This window comes from Melitaea cinxia, chromosome 10 (genome assembly GCF_905220565.1).
Source record: "Melitaea cinxia chromosome 10, ilMelCinx1.1, whole genome shotgun sequence".
In the NCBI taxonomy this organism is placed as follows: domain Eukaryota; kingdom Metazoa; phylum Arthropoda; class Insecta; order Lepidoptera; family Nymphalidae; genus Melitaea; species Melitaea cinxia.
The window spans coordinates 12877-37241 of NC_059403.1; the positions used below are offsets into that span (position 1 = coordinate 12877).

A 24365-nucleotide genomic window follows, 5' to 3' on the forward strand; every position below is an offset into this window, starting at 1 on the left:
ATTCATTTAATTATGTTTATCGGCCTGAGTTACTTATATTGCGTGATATTTATAGTGTGAAGATAGCTTATAACATGGTTATTATTTACATAATAACAACAACATTCAAATATGCGTCGTTAGATTACCTGTTGTTACAGAATGTGCTGAAGAAATAAAGGTTCACTGCTCGTTCCCCGTAGGTGATAGCGTGATAATATGTAGCCTACATGTTGACCCGACTTCTTATTCGTGCCAAATTTCTAAAAACGATAAAAGATTGTAGATCACACCCCAAGTATTCTTTTAAAAAAATATTCAATGTACAATTTTGACTTTCCTACCATTTTATTATATGTGTAGATAACTCGCGATAAAGATTAGCCGTTGGCACAGTTTGTAGTGACCCTGCTTTTTGCTCCGGGGATTGTAGGTTCGATTCCCACCCCGACGGAGACGGATATGTATTATTTATATGTAATCATTACAGCCTATACAGTCCACTGCTGGACATAGGCCTCCACAAGTTTACGCCAAAAATAACGTGAACTCATGTGTTTTGCCCATAGTCACCACGCTGGGCAGGCGGGTTGGTGACCGCAGTACTGGCTTTGTCGCATCGAAGACGCTGCTGCCCGTCTTCGGCCATTTCGGTATTTATATGTAAGTTTATCAAAAAAATATGTAGTTATACCAGTCGGCTGTTACCTAGAATACAAGCATAGGAGCAGACTACCGTTATCTGTGGTGTACATAGGTACGTCGTGTCGGTGTCAGGACGTTCGTGCTTGTCTATTTTGTTTTCTGATAAGACAGGAGTAAATCCTGGTGGGAACCGTTGAGTGAGGCGTTTATTTATTATTTATTTAAATACATATTTTTGTATACTTACTATTTAAATAATTGTGTTTGCTCGCAAACGAAAAAAAATCCGACTTCAATTACATCGAAGAGTAATACAACGTAGATCGACGAAAAAAATAGTCAAGTAACTACACGTTATCAAAGAATTCTCAAAAAAGTAGTTATCAGATCTCAATAAAATTTAAATGTGACTACATGACAAACATCAGTTAAAAAGTTATTGCGGATTTTCAAGAGTTTCCCTCAATTTCTCTGGGATTCCATCATCAGAGCCTGGTTTCCTTATCATGGTACTAAACTAGGGATATCTTCTTTCCAACAAAAAAAGAATTATTAAAATCGGTACACCCAGTAAAAAGTTATTGCGGATTTTCGAGAGTTTCCCTCGATTTCTCTGAGATCCCATCATCAGATCCTGGTTTCCTTATCATGGTACCAAACTAGGGATATCCCCTTTCCAACAAAAAAAGGATTATCAAAATCGGTACATCCAGTAGAAAGTTATGCGGTATAATACAACGTAGGTCGACGAAAAAAGCGTCAAGTAAAAACGTATTATTAGATATAACTCGAAAAGTAGTTGTTAGATCTCAAATAAATTTAAATGGGACCAATTGGCCCACACCACCTTTCGATTAAAACAAAATTTGTCGAAATCGGTCTACCCGGTCAAAAGTTCTGATGTAACATACATTAAAAAAAAAATACAGTCGAATTGAGAACCTCCTCCTTTTTTGGAAGTCGGTTAAAAAAATACAGTCGAATTGAGAACCTCCTCCTTTTTTGGAAGTCGGTTAAAAAAAGTTCTTTCAGTTTTTATTAGGCGTTGTAGTATAGGCTGATGTTTGATTTTGAGGATAAAGGTAAAATAAAACACAATAAGTTTCTTAATAACTCTTTAAGAGTGTATTATTTCGTTCTTGGAACTGGGAAACATTTGTTATTCATTTAAACGCACCATATACTTATTAATATATTTTATAGTTAATCACTTTATTTTTTTTTTATTTAAAATAGATTTCATTTATTTAGTTATTTATTGATACATAAAAATATAATATTGAATAGGTACTGTAGTCGTAGATCACAAGAGAATGGATATAGAGCCCAACGCAGCCGCGCGCTCCGCCACACACCCACACGCACACACGCACAGCACGTACGCACACCCGCGCACACTCCATACTAGTTCAAGGGTCACAGCCACTCGCGCACACGCGCACACCCACACACGCACACTCGCACACACGTGCACTCACGGCGCGCGGCTCTCGGCACATTTTATAATACATCATTAGCTTAAAATATAGTTTTACAGTCTAACTTGTACTCATTTACCTAAAAATAAATAAAATGACCTTTAAGACTCTACAGCTATCACTTTTGTAACTTTTACAGTAGTCATATTAGATATTCTCAATTTCAACAACGACCTTTAATGTTAATTTTGTTTTATAATCTGGTAGCGTGCATCATTAACGATAAAATCTAAACATTACTTCTAAATCACAACGATACACGGGGACTCATAGGGTCCGCTCCGAAACTAATATAGTTTATAAAAAAATAACTCTATGGGAAACGTATAAGCAGACAATAGTCGACTAAAGCTTCTATCGATCACTCCCTAATACTGAAGACTGCGGGCCGTGGGCCCGATCACAGAACAGCCAAGGCCTCCGTCCGGCCGCTCAGGCGTGCAGCGGCGGCGGCTTGCGCGGCGCCAGGCGCTCGTCGGCCGCCAGCAGGCGGTCCAGCTCGTCGTCCTCGTAGAACACCACGAAGTGCTCCGGCTTGGCCACCGCCTCGAAGATGGAGCACACGGACGGCTTCACGTTGTAGAAGTACAGCGGCTGCTGGCGCGCGTGGAAGTCGGCCGTGAGCTGCTCGATGCTCTTGGCGGCCGTGTAGTCGGCGCTGTAGATGTGCGTGCACTCGATCACCACGGGCACGCTGCTGCTGGCCGCGCACTTGGTCACCAGCCGCCGCACGTAGTCCACGGACGGGAACATGAGGCAGCGGTCCGGCGTGATCATCAGGTACTCCACGCCCTGATCCGTCTGCGGAAAGTGGCACGGTAAGTCTTACACTCGGGTACACCTGAGTCGTACCCCACTCGTCAGTGCTCCGCGGTACTTACTTTCAACATTTCTACGGAGAACTTAGGCCGAGCGGCGTGGTACAGGATGAATATTATGTTGACGACGACACCCGTGAGAATACCCAGTTCTATGGGTAGTGTTAGACACAGCACGAATGTTCCAACTCCCGGAATTAAATCCAGTTCTAAAAATACAAAAAAAAAACATAAGTTAACACAATAAAAAAAATTATAATATTAAATAAAATTACCCACAGTAAATACAATATTAATAAATTAAGTTAAAGTAAAATAGCTTTTCCCCGTGTACAAAAAGGATCAGAGCTTAATCCAACCACGATGCAGGTTGGAGAATATATTCCCTGCTATAACTAACGATCGGGACCGACAGCTTAACGTGCTCTATGAGGCACGGTGGGGAGACCCACAAGGATTAACAACCAAACCGGAAATAAATATTTGTGTAAACACAAATATCCATTCCGAGCGGGAATCGAACTCGCGAACGTGGCCCGAGCTGTCTAATAATTTATTAATCAATACATATATGAAAATGTAACGGATCGCTGTCTTTACATGGAAGATATATGAGAGAAAATATTATTTTGACCTTTATTAACGCAAATAGCACCTAAAACAATGATTGTTAGAATTTGTCTGTTTGTCTGTGCGTTTGTGCATGTTAATCTCAGAAACAGGTTATCAGATTTAGATATGGTTTTCACTAACATACTGTGGTAAGCTTCACTTAACATTTAGTGTTTGTTTCGTGTCAATCGATTCATAAGTAAAAAATTTTAAAAAAAAAGATGCGAATTTAAAGAATCACGTTGAATATGTAAATATCCAAACGAGGTTGTTTATAAGAATCCAAAATACACCAAAAAATATACCCAAAAAAAGCTGTCCAAAGGCACTATCCACGCGGACGAAGTCGTGGGGACAGCTAGTTCGCAATAAATTATTAGACGTGTAAATGTTTGTGTAAACATGCCAAACTTACTTTTTGCTCGCCACATCGGTTTAATAACATCATATTCGACCATAAACAATATCGCCGAAATAATCACAGCCGCGAGAGACGCCTTTGGTATATATTCGAAATACTGCGTGAAGAACTGCAGCGCCAAAATCACCATGACGCCTGAAAAAATAAAATGATTGAGATAGTAATTATCTGACTCGCAATCGCAATTCAAAAAAATAATCGCGTAGCGTAGAATAGGTACCCGTGTAGAGACCGCTGAAGGTGGTCTTGACGCCCGAGCCGTTGGCGACGACGGAGCGCGCCAGCGAGCCGCCGCCCGGGTAGGCCTGCATGAAGGAGTTGCAGACGTTGGCGACGCCCAGCGCGATCATCTCCTGCGTGGCGTCGATGGTGCGGCCGTCGGAGAACGCCTTGCAGATGGCGATGTCCTCCAGCAGCACGATGAGCGGGATCACGAGCAGCCCCGAGCCCATCTCCGACACCATGTCCAGGAAGTCTGCCGTCGAGTTGTCGGCGCGCACGTAGCCGAAGGGCGGCAGCTGCGGCGTCGGCACGCCTGATGGGATGGCGCCTGCGGGGAGGGGGGCAGTGAGCGGGTCATATATTGGTGTAAAATAATATGTAGTAATGTATCTTTAGAATGCCTCTAGCGTCAGAAAATTATGATATGACTGTTATAAACAGAGTGAAGTGTGCTAAGTTCAAATAGGTATAATACAAATAAAAAAAATCTTGTGACAAGTTTATAATTAGTTTAATCTTACTCTCTTACGAGTTAATAGCGCCATCTAGTAGCATCAACGCTAACTTCGTGAACGCGTTTCGACAGATGATAACATATAAAGAGACGGTTACTCTAGACATGAGATGACAGGAACGAATTATATAAGACTACTTCTACGTATAAAAAGTTGCGTGAGCTCGTCTCGATACTAACCGTCCGGTGCGTTATCGGCTACAGAGAGCACAAAGGGAAAAAAGAACTCGGTTACGAGACTCGATCGAAAACACTCGTAGCATGTGCATATCTAAAAGTGCGCGAAACGCAACTGACCCATGAGCCGGAAAGGCGGGGCGTCGTGCGTGGCCACGAACCAGAAGCCCAGCGCGCCGGTGGCGATCACGACGATGGCGTTGCGGCACGTGCCCAGCAGCCACATGCACTTCGTCAACACCTTCTGGCGCGTGCTCGGCCCCTCCGACGACGTCTCTCCGAGCTTTATCATTCCAATTCTCTAAAAGCAAAAGTTTTGATTGTTAAAAATTATGTTCCTACGCACGTTAAATATTTAAACACGAAGTTCGGACATCAATTATCCGCATACATCGAATAATAAAAGGAACATCTGGCATTCAGACGTGAACACATGTATACGCCCAAATAATTGATAGGCATCAGGTTTCGAGAACATTTTACGACGATATATATATGCGCTACTATATTGAATTCAGATTAAGGTGTTTTTTTACATTGTTTGATGGGATGGATTTTAACCTTAATAACTCACTGGATAGACATTTAATTATGATTTCACTTACCCTCATGGAGAGCAAAAGTGCAATACAGACGAATCCGAGCACGGGGTCCCACAGAGAGGCGTTGTGGATGTTCCGGAAGATCGATATCCACTGCTGCAGGAAGGTGGTGCCCGATACGGATATGGCGAACATGTCCTTCACTTGCGAAGTCGCAATCATAAGCGCCACGGCCGACGTAAAGCCGGACGACACGGGCCCCGACACGAAGTTGACCAGGAACCCGAGTCCTAGCACACCCATGAGCAGCTCCACGAGCCCCGTGAGGAAGTTGAGCAGCACGGCCTTCTCAACCACGCCGCCCGCCACCTGCCACGTGAGCAGCGAAGCGATGGCCGTAGGCCCAGCGGGCACGGCGCGGCAGCCGCCCAGCAGGATGTAGATGAAGCAGCCGAAGAACGAGCCGTACAGCCCGTACTGCGGCGGCAGGCCCGCGATGTTGGAGTACGCCAGCGACTGCGGGATCACCGTCAGGCCCACGGTGACGCCGGCGATCACGTCGCCGATCGCCTTCGACGCGTTATACCTGTCAAAGGAGAGCGAGACGTACAGAACACAGTCTTAGACGGTCACTGCTCACATAATAAACATAATAACAAAACTTACTGCGGCAGCCACGCGGTGATAGGAATGCGCTTATGGAGCGTTTTACGGTTGAACCGTCGTTTTATTACCGCTCGCCATCCGTTCCGAGAGCCGGCGTCGGAAACTGAAAGTGAAGTATACTTTATAGGACTATGGAAATTAATAATTTTATTAATTAATTTATACAAGCTAAATCGAAAAACATAATATCTAGTACTAAATATATGACAAACGTTGAGCTACGTCTGTATATAAATCACATTTTCATAAAAAGTAACAAAAGGTGATAAGACGCGTTTCCCGTGCAGCGCGCCGCGTCGAGTGGTCGGCTGCCGGCTCGACTGCCAACTGCTCGAGTGCGGCGGTCAAGATCGTCAAGATCAGGGCCGCGCGCGCCTCTCGCGCTATCTCCAAACTATTTATTTCGCAACTCTGTTTATTTAACGATCTTTAATCAATTTCATACTTCATTTGACGTAATTGCCCAATCACTGAAATTATTGTGTGTCGTTCGATTTAAGTACGTTTCGATTGCGCAGTCGTTTTTGGCGTCAACCTAACAGTGTGATGTATCCACAGCTTACGGTTATATCGCCTTAGGTAACTAATCTATACAAATAAACAAAATTGGAGTGTCTTTAATATTAAAATAACCGCTTTTTTCTAAATACATATAGATGTATACACTGTACATATACCAAAATAGCATTTTTTACAATATTTGTCTGTGTCTGTCTGTCTGTGTCTGTCTGTCTGTGTCTGTCTGTCTGTGTATGTCTGTCTGTTTGTTCCGGCTTATCTCTGAAACGGCTGGACTGTTTTTGGAGGGAATTTCCCTGGCAGATAGCTGATGTAATAAAGAGTATCTAAGGCTAAATTTATTTTAGAAATTTATTTATTTTCTAACCCTGCAAACTGAACAATAACTTTTTGTTAAATTCCACGCGGACGAAGTCGCGGGCACAGCTAGTTGCATATAATTTTAAAGAGCTGAACATTGTGAATTTTAACGTTTCAGTGTCGCTCGCGATCGGTGTGGGAGAGAGAACTGGGAGGGTACTTACGGATGTAGTCGTTGCTGGCGTGCTTGTCGTCGGATTGCGGCAGCGAGCCGGAGGAGGCGTTGTGCTTTCTTCGTGGAATCATTCTGAAAAATATCGCATACTGGAGAATGCACTGTTTACACATTACACAAAATATTAAGATTATGTTATTTTAATTAATTTTACTTGTACCTCGGGGTACTTTCCCTTAAATTAATTTTCTTTCAATCTAGATCTCCAGCTATCAACACTTATAGCAATCGGTGGCGTAGTTCTCGCTTAAGTTACAAACATTCATCCATACTAGTAGGATTAATTTGACATGCATAAGAAGCATTAGAACTCAACAGAGCCTTTCTCCAAATACAAGTCCTTAGGTAGTACGAACAAAAAATAGAAATCATATTAAAAAAAAACGAGTGAAAACAAAAACTTTAGAACATACGACTGAAGTAAGCTGTGTGGTTACGGCAGTAAAGAATATAGTCACCCCCTCTCTTCTCGTGGGTGTAGTAAGAGGCGATTAGGGGATAACACAGTTTCACTACCACCTTGGAACTTATAAGGCCAACCGATGGTGGGGTAACCATCCAACTGCTGGTTTTGAAATACACAGACCGAAAACGGCAGCAGCGTCTTCGGTGCGACAAAGCCAGCTCTGCGGTTATCAACCCGACTGCCCAGCGTGGTGCCTATGGGCAACACACGCATATAGGCCTCTACAAGTTCACGCCATTGGCCACGTTTTTGTCGCGAACTTGTGGAGGCCTCTATGTCCAGCGGTGGACTGCGATAGGCTGAAGTGATGATGATGAGGCCGTCTTGAAGCTACCCTTGCATGTTTTGATTGAATGATTGACTGAAATAAAACTTTCTATCTTCACTAACTTATATCTCTCTCAACTTCCGTTCGCCTCGCCCGATCACACTTTCCGTAACGCTCTCGCTACTCATTCACTAGCTTACTCCCCAAGTCAAACGCGCGTAAAGACGTTTTACTTCAAAGTCATTTGAAAAGGAAGCAATATACAACAAAACAATGATACAAATACAATGATATCAAAATACAATTGATTGATACAATTTAGAATTATTAAGTCTACAAAACTACCTTAGTTAAATTACAGTAGTTACAGAATTGTCGGAAACTAAAGCTTAAATGAATATTTTACTAAAAAGAGCTGGGAGCTGACACAACAGCACAATAAAGAAAGCAAAACATTAAGTACTCCGAAGAAACTCGTCAATGGTAATTTACAGGATCGACAGCTCTTCGTTAACGGGTGTTTAAAGTAAAATATTATAGAAACGGGCACCTTGTTGTTTTGTCTAGTGATAATATATTGTTTATAAATGTCTACTGTACATAATATTTTAATACGATAATTATGTCTATTATAAAAAACTTTTTAAGTTAAACGGTTTTGACGTGCCCCACGGTTTTATTTTAGTCTAGTCTATGCATATGTTTATAATTCCCACGACTGTATCTATTTTATTATTTTTTGGTTTTTAGTACATTTATCTTAAACATTGCAATGTATGTTTAACATAAAACCGTTTAACTTAAAAAGTTTTTTTACCTATTTTTATTTTCTAGTTTTTAGTTTTTATTTCGCATTCTGTTTAATTCATTTAGTGCTTCATTATTGCAAGGCCCATCTTAAATATTGAGGTTGTATAGTGCACTGTATTCTTCTTGTCAAGCCCTTTTATTTGATACCCATATTGGTGGGATTGATAAAAAATTGTTATCAGACATTTTTTGGTAGCGGCGGCCAGCTTAGATTTCAATTTTGCATAGTAAATTGTATTCTACTTGTTGAGACCTTTCATTTGATACCCATGTTGATGGGATTGATAAAACCTAAGTTATCCGCCATTTTGTAGAGGCCGCCATCTTGGATTTTAATTTTATATAGTACATTGATTATACTGGTTGAGCACTTTCATTTGATACCCATATTGATGGGATCGATAAAACCTACGTTATCCGCCATTTTGTAGCGGCCGCCATCTTGTATTTCAATTTTTTATAGTATATTGTATTCTGCTTGTTGAGCCCTTTCATTTGATACCCATATTGATGGGATTGATAAAACCTACGTTATCCGCCATTTTGTAGCGGCCGCCATCTTGGATTTCAATTTTTATAGTATATTGTATTCTGCTTGTTGAGCCCTTTCATTTGATACCCATATTGATGGGATTAATAAAACATAAATTGTCCGCCATTTTGTAGCGGCGGCCATCTTGAATTTATAATGATAATGAATAAACATAATTGTATTGTCACCAAAATCCAAAGTGTATACAAAATTTCAGATTAATCGGTTGACAGGAAGAGGGTGAAATTTGAATTACTAAATTTGACCCAAGAATAAATAATAAAAAATAAAAAAATAAAACAAACGGGGTGAGCTAAATAAAACCGTTTAAAATAGTGATTTGAATTTTGTATTATGATGATAAAAATTTAATTATGATAATTATGTTTGCCTGTAAACCTAAAAAACAGACTTCAGTTCATGGACCAGTAGTAGAAACGTGGGTAGACGAAGAAATAGTCAAGTAAATGCGCATTATTAGAGACACCTCCAAACCACACGACTGTAGTGTATTAGCTCATTATAGCGTATTGTATTATATTAGCTATAATAAAGTAGTCTTACTAAAGCATTCGACATGGTTTGATTTCCATCTCCCATTACAACCTTTGTATGGCGACCCTGCCAGGATTGGTGGCAATTTTTGTATTGCTTGTATAATAATTGTGTTTGCAGACAAACGAAAAAAAACCGACTTCAATTACATCGACAAGTAATACAACGTAGATCGACGAAAAAATAGTCAAGTAACTACGCGTTATCAAAGATTACTCAAAAAGTAGTTACCAGATCTCGATAAAATTTAAATGTGACCACATGATGAACATCAGCTTTTCATTAAATTAAAAATTATCAAAATCGAAACACCCAGTAAAAAGTTATTATGGATTTTCGAGAGTTTCCCTCGATTTCTCTAGGATCCCATCATCAGATCCTGGTTTCCTTATCATGGTACTAAACTTGAGATATCCCCTTTCTAACAAAAAAAGAATTATCCAAATCGGTATATCCAGTCGAAAGTTATGCGGTATAATACAACGTAAGTCGACGAAAAAAGCGTCAAGTAAAAACGCATTATTAGATATAACTCGAAAAGTAGTTGTTAGGTCAAAAGTTCTGATGTAACACACATAAAAAAAAAAAAAATACAGTCGAATTGAGAACCTTCTCCTTTTTTGGAAGTCGGTTAAAAAATAGCAAATTCCCAGAAATAAAATTGTACATAATATCACTATCAGCACGACGCTTATTGTCGATAAAATGATATTTTAAGATCTCGTTGTTCGCGGAAATCACACCTCCAGCAGAATTTTGAGTGATGAACACATCTTCTTTATCAACCTTGGATTGGCACATTCTCAGAAGAAAATATTAAAAAAAAATTTAACTCAATAACTGCTCACAACTAAAGTCTAATGTTCAATAATATAAAGTTTCATACACGCGACACACGGTACAGACGGAAGCTCCACCGTTCGATTGAAAAAAATATCAGTTATGAGGGTAACACGCATAAATAAAATAATTGTATTTGCTCGCAAACGAAAAAAAAAACCGACTTCAATTACATCGACAAGTAATTTAACGTAGATCGACGAAAAAATAGTCAAGTAACTGCGCGTTATCAAAGATTACTCAAAAAGTAGTTATCAGATTTCGATAAAATTTAAATGTGACCACATGATAAACATCAGATTTCGATAAAATTAAAATTTATCAAAATCGGTACACCTAGTAAAAAGTTATTGCGGATTTTCGAAAGTTTCCCTCGATTTCTCTGGGATCCTATCATCAGATCCTGGTTTTCTTATCATGGTACCAAACTAGGGATATCTTCTTTCCAACAATAAAAGAATTATCAAAATCGGTACATCCAGTAAAAAGTTATGCGGTATAATACAATGTAGGTCGACGAAAAAGGCGTCAAGTAAAAACGCATTATTAGATATAACTGGAAAAGTTATTGTTAGATCTCAAATAAATTTAAATGGGACCAAATGACACACACCACCTTTCGATTAAAAAAAATTTGTCGAAATCGATCCACCCAGTCAAAAGTTCTTAAATCACATACATTAAAAAAATAGTCGAATTGAAAACCTCGTCCTTTTTTGGAAGTCGGTTAAAAAAACAATCGAATTTATAAACTCCTCTTTTTTTAAAGTCTGTTAAAAAGAAACTGTCATATTTTGACGTTAAGAAGTTTTAACAACACTCAGATTGAGCGTCTTCAAGTTTAACGTTGAAAAACCGACCCGAACTTGAAGCCATAACTATCGCTTTCAGTTTCAACCCACATTTTCTAGTCGGTTACCAAAGTCTCACCGTACGCACTCGACAATTAATAATGATTTTCAATTGTAAAAACAATGTGAAAAAAAAGATCGAACAATTATTTATTAATCAATAACTTGTTACAGCACAACGCAAAGTCGTCAACGATAATGAATAGTTAAGATATTTAATAAAACTCATTTAATAATTTTAATAATAATTCATATATTGTTTTCTAATGTTTACGCGAATTTCGCTCATTGGAATGAAACAACTATTTCGGATTTTACAGAGTTATAATAATTTAAATCTTACATGGAATTTAAATCGAACGAGACGCAACTTAAGCTCCACAGCTAGTACGGGTGCCGGCGGGCCTTTATTGCTTTTGGTACCTATTTGATAATAATTGGGTAAAGTTTGGTTTGTACATTACGTGTGTTTACACTTATCGCTACGTGAATAACAACTTCAATGCAAGTAGAATACAGGTACCACAATACCAGACACACTAACGCTAACAGACGGTCAAAAAGGAAACTCGAACAAATATATATATATATAAATTTCGTGTCACGATGTATGTTAGCGATAAACTCCGAAACTACTGAACTTTTATCAAATTTTGTAAGCATCTGTAATTTGGTCCAACTTGGGAGATAGGGTAGTTTTTATCCAATCCAGGTAGTGTTTATTGCAAATTAAATGTTTATTAAACGACTAGTATGTATTTATCGGTTAGTTCTAGAAAATCCTAATAGATGGCGGTTTGGTATCTAATTCGCATATATATCCGGCAGATGGCGCCGTGTTACCATTTCTAGATAATAGATGACGCGTTTGAATGTAGAATTTATACATATTTTAATAAAGTATAATTACTGAGCCACATCAACGCGCGGCTTGATCAGCTAGTATATTAATACCAGCTGACTCGGCAAACGTTGTCTTGCCGCTAAACGCTATTGGGGGTAAAATAGGGGTTGATCGTAGAGGGTTGAAAATTTAGGTTTGTATGTATTTTTTAATGTTGTATCATAAAAAAAAATTAACTAAAAATTAAAAAAAAAATTAGGGATGGACTACCCTTAACGTTTAGGAGGATTAAAAATAGATGTTGTTCGATTCTCAGGTGTACATGATAACAACCGGGAACGACGGCTTAACGTGCTCTCCGACTGTACATACTGTCTTAAATTATAATACTATTTATTACTTATCACACTACCTTGAATTTATTACTTAAAAACGAGTAATTATTTTCATATTTACATTTCTCTAGAAAGAGATATACTGAGCTCTTCTCACAAACTAGTTTTTTAACCAACTACCAAAAAAGGAGAAATTCCTCAATTCGATTGTATTTTTTATACATATTGTATAAGTATATATATGTTATCTCGGAACTTTGACTGGGTGGACCGATTTCGATGATTATTATTATTATTTTTTTATTTAAAGGTGACAAGTACTTTTCCAGTTATATCTAATAATGCGTATTTATTTGACTATTTTTTTGTTGACCTACGTTGTATTGTACCGCATAACTTTTCACTGGGTATACTGATTTTAATGATTCTTGTATTAATCGAAAGTCAATGCTTGTCATGTAGTCTCATTTAAATATCATCAAGATCTTATGACTACTTTTTGATTAGGTAGTATCTTTAATAACGCGTATTTACTTGACTATTTTTTCGTTTTCCTGCGTTGTATTACTAGTCGATGTAATTTGAAGTCAATTTTTTTTTTCGTTTGCAAGCAAACATAAATATTTCGCAAGCATTCCAGCGCATGGTCCTCCTCCGATGTTCAATTTATCGTTAGAAATGTCGCAGCAGTTTTTTATTGCAAAAACGTAACAGACAAACAGTAAGTTTCACACTCACATATTAGTACGGATAATTTTAAGTAGAGGCATGACATTAAAATGACAATAAGTTATTAAGGACGGGTAGATGAGACTGAATTAAGGTGTAAACTTAGATCCGATGAGTTTCAGTTAAGTTTAAGGAATAAGTTTGAACACAGGCCGACTCGGGTACTCTGATGCGACTTTACTTTGTACATAAGCTTGTTTGCCAGTACGGTAAATATTCTTATAACCAGAAGTCAAAAATTAACTAGTTTCACCAAAATATGATTTAAAAAAAATATATAAATTGAATATGAATCTTATATATAGTTTTAATGTGTAACTTTATTTATTTATTATTTATTTTAATGACTTGATTATTTTAAATACACGTCACATATTTTTTGTGTTATTGGCGTGGATGTGTTATAGTGGTTTATTTGCTTGCCTGTTGTGTATGGGCGAAATGTCCTAGATGTATTAACTGTACCTTTAAAACATCTGCCAAACTACACGGTATACAAATACAGGATCTACTGTGATACTAAAAAATATGAAATTTATATGAATTTCTTATATTTTTATAACATTACAGAAATAAATATATGTACGGGTATATCGCATATATTTTCCTCCAGAGAGTGATGAGTCGCGAGGTTGTGCACAAACGCGGGCGCCGGCAACACTGAAATATGTCGACTTTTTCAAGACCACTAACAATAAGTTGAAATATTCATCGCATACAGTTACTGAATTTTGTTTCTCCAATAAATATTAGTATTGCACTTTCTATCTTCTACGAACAGTAACCGTCGTTAAAAGTGATGATATCACTTCTCTGGTTATCTGACTTTACGGTCAGTTAAATAAAAATTTATAGCAATGAGATTTATTTATTTGAGAAACGCGGTGGACTCGATGTTTGATTTCTGTTTACGTTAATAATAATTTATTTCAAGTGCTCCGTGTGGTATCCGATCACTCAACTGTACAGTAGGACGAAAGAGAGATCGAAGAGTAAAAAGTACACAAACACCATTGACACCTCGACATCCCAGCACTTAGGTAAACACAGAAATTTAACACAAAAAAAATGGTCAACTCGTTTCCTAGTCCTGAAAGTGGACAGCGGCGGCCGGGAGGCACTCACTTGTTCTTGATGCGAGGATCGTGGTGCAGGCGGTATTGAGGCCGGGGTCAGGTGCACATGCCGCGGGGCGACGGCGGACTCTGCGGCGGTGGCGGCGTTTTGGGGCTCCGCGTGCGAGCTGCGTGGCGAGATAGAACGTTGAAGCGTGCAGACACGACCGCGGGCCGAGCGCGACTGACGTTCGAGGGACGAGGCGCCTGGTCGTAGCAGATGCGCCGCGCCGCACGCCGCCCGCGCGCCGCGCGGAGGCTGCGTGCACCCCTCCCCACCCCGCAACTCCTCGCACCCGCCGGGCTCGCCGCACGGCACGGCACTGCCTCGCTCCTCAGTCCTGTCCTGTCCTGGAATCCAGATAGCCTAGATAAAAACCGATAAAATTGTATGAAAATTGTATGAAAATTTTGGAATCCCTGTTTCAAACATACAGTAGTTTACAATAACTTCCTATACAAATAATCTTGGTTTTTTAATTGGAATTTTCAACAGGGACGCAGATATACGGTTCAGCGCCATATACCTACATACATATACCGTATATCTATACAAATAAATAAAACTGGAGTGTCTGTTTGTAATATTAAAATAACCGCTTTTTACTAAATGCATATGGATGTACATAGGTATACACGCCGTGGTACATATATACCAAAATAACATTTTTTACAATTTTTGTCTGTTTATCTGTCTGTTTGTTCCGACTAATCTGTGAAACGACTGGACTGATTTTGACGGACTTTCACTGGCAGATAGCTGATGTAATAAGGGTAAGAACTTAGGCTACTTTTATTTTTATAATTTCTTTATTGTACCTGTAACTCTGCGAACTGAACAATAACTTTTTTGTTAAATTCCATGCCGACGAAGTCGCGGGCACAGTAAGTAGTACATATTTACAGTACAACAGACAAGTGTACATCTACGGGGCAACAATTCAGTGAAACGGACTTTTTTAACCAACTTTAAAAAAGGAGGAGGTTACTCAATTCGACCGAATATATATTTTTTTAGATTAAGTCACTATTATAGTCCAGTTCGCTTTGATTTATCGTAAATATGCATCCTCACTAACAAACTAATAAAATGTAAATAAATTCATAATATATTTGTAAAGGTAATGTAAATTAATAATCAATCATTGTAGTCTCAATTGTAAGTTATTTTTATATTTATTTAATTTAATTACTTTTAAGTATAGTTTTTCCAGTGCACTGTTATTTAATTTCATTGAGTTCATCGTTGGAATAATGTGTGTTAACACACTACATTTAAAAATATAAGTTACCACAAACACCCTACACTACACTGCAGTGTGATGCGAGCACGCGTCTGGGGTCCGGAACTACTAGCACAAAGACCAGGCTAAGCAAATAATATAAATAGTGCCGTATAGGCGTATACGTAATATAATACGTATAAAAATAAAACAATATAATCTGTACAGCTGTCGTCGTGTCGCGATCGAACCCGCGATCGCCAGCGCATCAGTGTTGTCGTTTTAATTGTTTCACAAATTGTAAACAGAACCACCGTTAAAGTCCTCTTAAAATCGCGGTTAATGCAGTCGAAGCAAAACGAATCAGACAGCGGCAGCCGACGTGTACGAGAACTTACCAGGATAATATTGAGCAAGGAAATAAAACTCGCGAATATTATTTGTTAGTTGTTTTAGTTTTAATATAATGAAATTATTATTATTTTTACTATCATTAAGTAGGTAATTGTTAAATTGTTGCGACATTTATTAATTTATAAAAAAGTATTTTGTGTTGGATAGTCATTCATTTACTGATGGTGGCTATAGGGTATATGATATGTTAATGTACGTTTTGTGTAACCGCGGGACAGCGAGTTTATATTAGGCCAACTCCTCTATATAAGTTTTGGAAATAGTTCTGTGTGGTTAGTGTGGTGGATTAAGCTCCAATCTTTCTCCTACATGGAGGAAGAAGCCTATGCCCAGCAGTGGGATATTACAGGCTGAATCGTATCGTATCGACCCTTGCTTTGATATAGCAACGTATAAGGTGGTAGGTACGTATAACGTTAGCTTGTAACTCTTTTAGGTAACATGTCTCCCTGTACTTGTTTGTGTCACGCGCGCTTATCTCGCGACGACCGCAGTCAAGGGAGGCTTCTGTTGAAAGATAAAATCATAAGTGTCTTGAAGTGATCTTCACCTGAGTACTTTAATAATGACTGTTGTTATTGCTGTCAAACTGTTTCTGCGTCACAAATCAGTACAATGAGGCCGTCGGAGACTGCTCGAGGTGTCCGATCTGATTGCGGAAATTGAAATGGAGCAGATATATTTTCAATGACATTTATAAAAGCTACACAATGAAATCAAATCAAAATCAAAAAATTACCCACTTTGTTCAAGTAGTCAAGTACATGCGTTATCGAAAATTAGTTAAAAAGTAGTCATTAGATCTCTATTAATAAAAAATTAAATGGGACCACAAGACAAGCATCAGCTTTCGATTAAAACGAGAATTATCAAAATCGGTACACCCAGTGAAAGGTTATGCGATACAACGTAGATCGATGAAAAAAATGATCAAGTAAATACGCCTTATTAGATATACTTGAAAAGGACATGTCACATCTCAATTAAATTTAAATAGAACAATATGACACGCACAACCTTTTGATTAAAAAAATAAACGAAATCGGTACACAGTCAATAGTTATTACCATACAGAAAAAAAATAGAATCGAATTGAGTACCTCCTCCGTTATTAGAAGTCAGTTGAAATTTCTGAAAGGATTACTTTTCAAAGTTACTTCACCCTCGCATCAATCTACGCGACAGAATCAAAACTATCAAACCGCTCCGGCTCCTTGCAACAAGCACTGGATGACTGGACGACTGTTCCTCATTAGTCACACGTGGCTCCCCTCGCCAATGTCACAAAAGGCTCGCTTTGAACCGGTTCCACTCTTTCATTGGCTCGTCACCGGCGAGGCGGAGAGTGAATGGGATAGACGATAATTGAAATTTCAAACGTAATTGTAAGATCGAGAGGTGCGGGGAGCGGACGGCGATCGTTCCTAGAGAGAACCTGGGCTTTTCTGTTCACATTATACGAGGCCTTACATACTATAGCCTAATAATGAACTTTGTTTTCATTTGTTTAATTTTTTTGATTTTTTTGACGGTAAATAGGTGCGGTGGTCACGTAGCAAGTAGCTGTTACGGTAGCGGTGGCGGGTTCGGCGCGCTCGTGACAAATGTTTGTATCAGACATGCGAACTGGACAGAGATGGGCTTAGTGCTTGTGTCGGGTGTGTCTGAGTCCTCGACACAAGATTTTTATTACGATTGTTAAATGCTTACTTATGTTCCGATGAGCCTCCGCGGACCTCGACGTCTAATGCGAGATTTGTGTAAGGACATTACCGAAATGTTTTCATAACTTTGATTTATTCACGCACTAATTTATTTTAATTCTCAAACATTCAGGTGGACTATCCATCTAAACATACGAGTCCTTGTGGCCTACCTACTTTTATATGAACTTTTTACAATTGGATAATATCAAACCTCATTTTGATTTGATATTTTTATATGTGTGAAGAATTTTTTGAGAGATGTCAACAATTTAAATTTTATATTTATTGATTACGATGTATATTTTGCTATGGCATCTTAGTTTTGGTTATTTTAAAAGTAAGCGAATATTTTAAGATTATTTCATTGCACTTGCACTAAACTGATGACCCCGTGACCAAGTTTCAAGACAATGACAGCAAACTAACAACATACCTGGAGAGTGAATCTTGTCTTCGGCTAGTAAAGACGAACCTACGTAGTCACGCTGAAATGTACTCCGACGTCAGTACACCGATGGCCAGGTCTTTCGTCCCAATGAGCGCATCAGCGCCTCGTAGCCAAGAAATCAGAGACATCGCTAATATGTATGGTGAACGACGTGTTCATCATCAGCAAGAGGCGACGACGACACATGCATGTCTCACAAGCAATCTCTATTTTTAACCGATTTCAAAAAGGAGAAGATTCTCAATTCGACGGTATTTTATATGTTACCTCAGTACTTTTTACTGGGTATACCGCTTTCGAAAGGTGGTGCTTGTCACATGCTCCCAGTTAGATTTGGTTGAGATCTGACGAGTAATTATTGAGTTATTCTTAATAATGCGTATTCACTTGACTATTTTTTCGTCTACCTATGTTGTATTACTGGTCGATGTAATTGAAGTCGGTTTTTTTTTTTCGTTAACAAACAAACATAATGATTATGAAATAATGGTGTGCGAAACTATCGACGGCGCATTTTTTTAACCGACTTCAAAAAAAGGAGGAGGTTACTCAATTCGACCGTATATATATATTTTTTTTATGTATGTTCGGGGATAACTTCTTCGTTTATGAACCGATTTTGATAATTCTTTTTTTGTTGGAAAGGAGATATCCATAGTTTGGTACCATGATAAGGAAACCAGGATCTGATGATGGTATCCCAGAGAAATCGAGGGAAACTTTCAAAAATCGTAAGGGTGACTAGTAAATTTAATCATGTTTTCATTAAGTACTGTAAAGCACTACTTTTTAATAAAGGTCTGGAGTCGATCTGATGATGGAGAAGAAAGATAGTAGAGGGAACTCTTTAACGATTTATAGCAATTACCTGCTGTTTGAACTTAATTCGTTTCTATTGATGAGAACTTTGCATATATATGAGTTGTAAGTGCCATTTCAGTCTGATGATGGAGATGAAAGATAGTCGAGGGTACTCTTCAACGACTTATAGCAACTACCTGCTGTTTGAACTTAATTCGTTTCTATTGATGAGAACTTTGCACCTATGTGAGTTACAAGTGCCATTACAGTCTGATGATGGAGACGAAAGATAGTCGAGGGAACTTTTCAACGATTTATAGCAATTACCTGCTGTGTGATCATCTGTGTCGCAGGACCAGGTTTGATGATGGAGCCCATAAACACTCGAGGGAATTTCTCAACAATTTACAGCAGTTACCTTTTGCTGTTTGACGACCGCTTTGATATAATGGTGCATGTGCCGTGTCGGCGGCGCCTAAACACCGACGGTCGCGGGTTCTATTCCCGCTCGGAGTGGATATTTATGTTTATACAAATATTTATTTTCGGTCTAGTTGTTAATCCTTGTGGTTCTCCCAACCTAGCCTCAGAGAACACGTTAGGCTGTCAGTCCCGGTTGTTATTACGTAAACCTGATAGCGAACTTTACTCATAGTATGTCGACGCGTTAGCGCAGCGGTCACAGCACCGGCTGTTGCGCTGGCGTTAGTGGGTTCAATCTCCGCGCACGACAGATATTTGAATTGGCCATATAGATGTTTGTCATTGTCTGGGTGTTTGTGCTTGTGTATTGTGTATGTTTCCGGTCCCCCGACACAAGAGAAAAAGCATCCTTGTTAGGTCTACCCATCACTAAAAATTGTAAAATAAAATAATTTTTAACAAAAAAAAACCGACTTCAAACAGGAAACTAAAAAGTGAAAAATAAATTTACTTAGTACAAAGTAATTCGTATTTTGATTTAGTTAATCAGAAATGATTAAATAAATATTTTATAATTTTGAAGTTGGTGCCCAGTAAATACAATACAAATACAACCTGGCTACAATAACAAATACAAACAACATACACACAACAAACAAGTACAAAAAATATTATTAGATATGTCAAAACAATAACAGAATAATAACAGTATTCAACCTAATAGTCAATGAAACAAATTATGAAAGAAAACTGAGTACAACTTACGAGTAGATACTAGAGTAGTTATTGTTTTACTTGGCACCGACTTCAAAATTATAAAATATTTATTTAATCATTTCTGATTAACTAAATCAAAATACGAATTACTTTGTACTAAGTAAATTTATTTTTCACTTTTTAGTTTCCTGTTTGAAGTCAGTTTTTTTTTGTTAAAAATTATTATACGTTTCATTGCAATATGCCTGAAACTCTTTTTCAAGGGTGTTGTGGTCTATAGTTGTGGGAACACGAGCGACGGAAACAGATATTTTATCAAGCTGCATGCATGCAAGGTTCATAACCTTGATAAAATCTTACATACACCGTTAGTTCAAGGCCTATCGGGTATCGGGTATAATCGTATCGTAAATCGGGTGTTAATTTTTTGCAGTGTCCCCATTTTACTTGTGTAAGTATCATACATAAAATTACCATAAATTTATTTCATTTCGCTTGACTCAGCTGCACTAGCGACCCGGCGACGACCACAAATGAAATCTCAACGCATATCTTTAATGACGACTTTCTTTTATTTAAATGGGCTTAGTCGCAAAGCTTGCGTTAGATCTCGCATTATTTTGCATCACCGCTACCGACGACAGACGTCGCGCCGCAGTCGCGCAGCGGTCGCGCGACCGATACAGCCGCAGCGCAAGGACCATAAAGTAGTAATGTCGCCGATGTCACGTCACTCGAGCCGCCTCACACGCGCTCCTACCTTCATTACCTTATTGTATAACTAACGTTCTTAATACCTTTTAATGAAAAATTTTGTTCAACTCTCACCGTTCATTGGATATGAGTTTACTTTACGTAAAACTAGAATACGAACGTTTGCAGTGATATTAGATCTACAACGTACACCCGGGAGCGTTCAATGAGCAAACTTGTCACTTTTCTTTTTTATATAACTTAATATTTAGTAGAAGAAAGGTGCTCGATATGGCCTTAAGTAAATGGTGGTCGGCCGACCGTGATAGGTTACGACCCAACGACGTCTTCGTCGACGGCTTATACGTAGCCCTTATTTCATAATTGTTGTAGAAGCACTACGCCTAATATCCCTAGAAGGTAGTGTCAGATAAGTGTCGATGGAGTAAACGAGGTGTATTTCCCATCGTCTTAGTTCTCATCAGCTAGAGGCCGAACAGGGGCGGGCAGACGCCGCTCTGTCTGGCGCGGTGTCGGAGGTCGCTGACCGCGCTGCAGAAGGCCGCCGCGATTTCGTGTCGTACGTGTTGGACTTCTTTTACTTGCAGACGGCTTGTTTACGCAGCAGCTTACCGTCAAAGTAGTTGTGACGGTTGTAGTGTGTTACGAGCGATAAATTTCGTGATCCGTTTGTAACTGATCTGTAACAGGAGTCAGTAAGTGGCGGTGAATTCTTGCGTGTTGACGTACGCGCCGGACCATGCGTTGAACTCTTTCATTCAATCTCCGTAATCACCACTTTGCGAGCCGCAGCCTCTTAAGAGGACACCTGCTAGTCCTGGGGCTAACATCTACTGATCGAGTACTATCGCAGTTATTAAATCTAATGTATTGTTCTTTTCGAACATGCGTGCAAAGCAAGTTGTGGTTGTTAATCGAAAATATGATGCGGTCGAGTTCGGATAAATCCGACTTAATGCGAGCCATTACAAACATCTACCAGAAACCGTACCGTAACCTGTGTTAAACTATTGTTTACGATGTATTGTTTTGACATTCTTAAAACTAATGAAACATAAGCGCTCAAGTAAATAAGTGATAAAGATAATATGAATCTCGTTACATATTTATACGGATGAATGTAATTAACCATGCAGGTAATTATCTAACGAGGTTTAATAACACGTTATGTGTTAATGATAAGCGCGGTCACCGCCTGCGGAGATCGGCAACCGACGCATGAGCGCGAGCACGCCCGCCGTAACGCTTATCATTTGCTGAGTACACATCATTTTAGTCTTTACGATTCATCGACGAGACGTTCCCAGCAGCTGACTGTATTGACTTACTGTTAGACTGTATTTGAAAAAGAGTACCTACACACGATGCTTACGGATGAACAACTTACTAGTATTACAAAAGTGTGTGTGTGTGTTTGCGTGTCAGCTCCCACTGGAGTTTACTCCTAAGAACCTTCACCGAGATATTTAAAAATAAAATGTTCTATCACAATGAATCACATAATAATTTATTAAAGGAATAAAAATCTAAAAAAGTGTGTGTGTACTTATGTACGCATTTCATTGGCTAGCTAACTTCACGTTGCTAACTTCTTCGTTGACTAGCTAACTTCAGGGTGTCGGTTTTTTGTGACGGTGTTCGCGCGCATCGTAAAAATCTACTCTCATAATTTTTCCCTGACGTGCCAAAAGAAGTATAACTTCAAAAAGTAAATCCACGCCGGCTATTCGCATCGGTACGGTAAAAGCTGGTTTACTGTTATATCTATATTTTACACAAAACAGCTAAAAGCGCTGTAAAACGTTACTCTCAGCATCACTGAGCGTCAGCTGTTCTGTACTCTCCATGTACCACGGATCCTGTATCGTTAAATATCATGTCCTATCTCTCCTCGCTTCTACAACTGTTGTCTTCCTTCGACATAAATGTAATCGCATGGAACTTATGCGATTTAAGTATTCCGCTTTCTTATTGTTATTCCCAGTTAGCCCACATTTAGTTGAACACGTGTGCTCGTGTCGCAGCGACTCGTCAAGTGATCAATATGTATGAAGCCTCCTCAGCTGCTCCATAGAACAGACTGGCTCTGTGTCGGCGGCGCGCGCTCAGAACGACGACGTACTTGAACGACGAATAGCGATCGTCGCTAGACAATTAAATCAATAAAACGTTATCAAATGCTCGTTGACTATTATTATAAGCGAGCACAACATACCTCAACATATATATCAGAATAAATAAATGAATGTAACTCTCAGTAAAACTATTCTATACCTCTGTACTGTATATTTGTTTCTTATCATTTCAAAATGTCTTAGATTCTAACAATAACTGTTATCAGTGCGTCTACATGAAAAGCTTTTTGTAAGTACTAATCACGGATCTTCACGCTACCAGGAGCAATGTATAGAAATAGCAATAATAATAATGTGAGTAAGTTGTTATCGGGTATTGCAACAGGAATGAATCAGTACATCTGTTCGCCGGTCACCGGCGGGTCGCAGGCGCGGGCCGCGGGCGCGGGGCGCTCGTCACATGATGCCACACAATCACTGATTGATCGATTAATGCTATTTCAGGACACAAGTATGTATGCCGATAGCTGATACATTTTAATTGATCAATATGGAGTACGGAGCGCTGGGGTCGCTTCGCGCGCGGACCAAGTACAAGGTCGAGATCTAGCGCTGTCTGCAGCACAGTGCCTGAACACAGCGGTGGCGCGACATCGGTGTTTGGCAACGGTCGCTCTCAGTTACGTTCACTGAACTCGATTATTTATTACTTGACTTATGAAACCCAATAAATACAGTCATTACACGAGTTATTATTATTAGTTAATTTATTCGTTTACGAAACTAAGTCAAATAACTTGATGTGTAAGTTGTAGTAATATTTAAATTATTACATAGCTATGCTGATGAATGAAATTAATTATATTGTAACAAAGTTGCGGGGTAATGTTAAGTTAAAATTTTTATACCTACCTTCTAACATAACGCTCCTGGAATAAGTACCTACTTAATGATTACATAATATCTAATATTTACCGAACACTCGAACAGGTCTGTTTCAGAACAAAATGCGCTACGAAAATCTGTGTTTTAAATTTAATGTATTCCTCGCACTCGAGACATCGCGGACACGATGAGGCCAATGTTTATTTACATAAACAGATGCTCGGAGCAGCCGGACGACCGCGAGCGAATTGATGAAACCACAAGCTCGCGAGTTACAGTATCGCACAAGCGCAAGCTCTGGCAGATGATGGCAGAGGACGAGATGTAATGTGCTTATTTTTGCGAGTCCAGGTCTATGACATCCGACGTCCCAGAGGGTCTGTCTGGCGCGCTGTACGCGTGGCGCGCCGGGCCGGGTCATGTGACTGCCGGGGGAGGGCCGCTCATTGACAGTTGCGTGACGTCAGAGCACGTGCTCGCCCCGCG

The 24365-nt window shown here is 39.1% G+C and overlaps 2 protein-coding genes across 2 annotated transcripts; both read right to left on the bottom strand.

Moving 5' to 3' along the window:
- Positions 1-1726: 1726 nt before the first annotated feature.
- On the bottom strand, positions 1727-7199 carry LOC123657131 (sodium-independent sulfate anion transporter-like). The gene is made up of 8 exons (XM_045592711.1): positions 7114-7199; positions 6075-6203; positions 5472-5994; positions 4987-5167; positions 4174-4503; positions 3948-4088; positions 2984-3129; positions 1727-2903 (listed from the first exon to the last, which is right to left on the bottom strand). The coding sequence occupies exons 1-8, from the start codon at positions 7197-7199 to the stop codon at positions 2535-2537; spliced, it is 1905 nt and encodes a 634-aa protein (XP_045448667.1). The 3' UTR covers positions 1727-2534.
- Positions 7200-13892: 6693 nt separating this feature from the next.
- On the bottom strand, positions 13893-22766 carry LOC123657132. The gene is made up of 3 exons (XM_045592712.1): positions 22727-22766; positions 14484-14762; positions 13893-14018 (listed from the first exon to the last, which is right to left on the bottom strand). The coding sequence occupies exons 1-3, from the start codon at positions 22764-22766 to the stop codon at positions 13915-13917; spliced, it is 423 nt and encodes a 140-aa protein (XP_045448668.1). The 3' UTR covers positions 13893-13914.
- Between the last annotated feature and the right edge of the window lie 1599 nt (positions 22767-24365).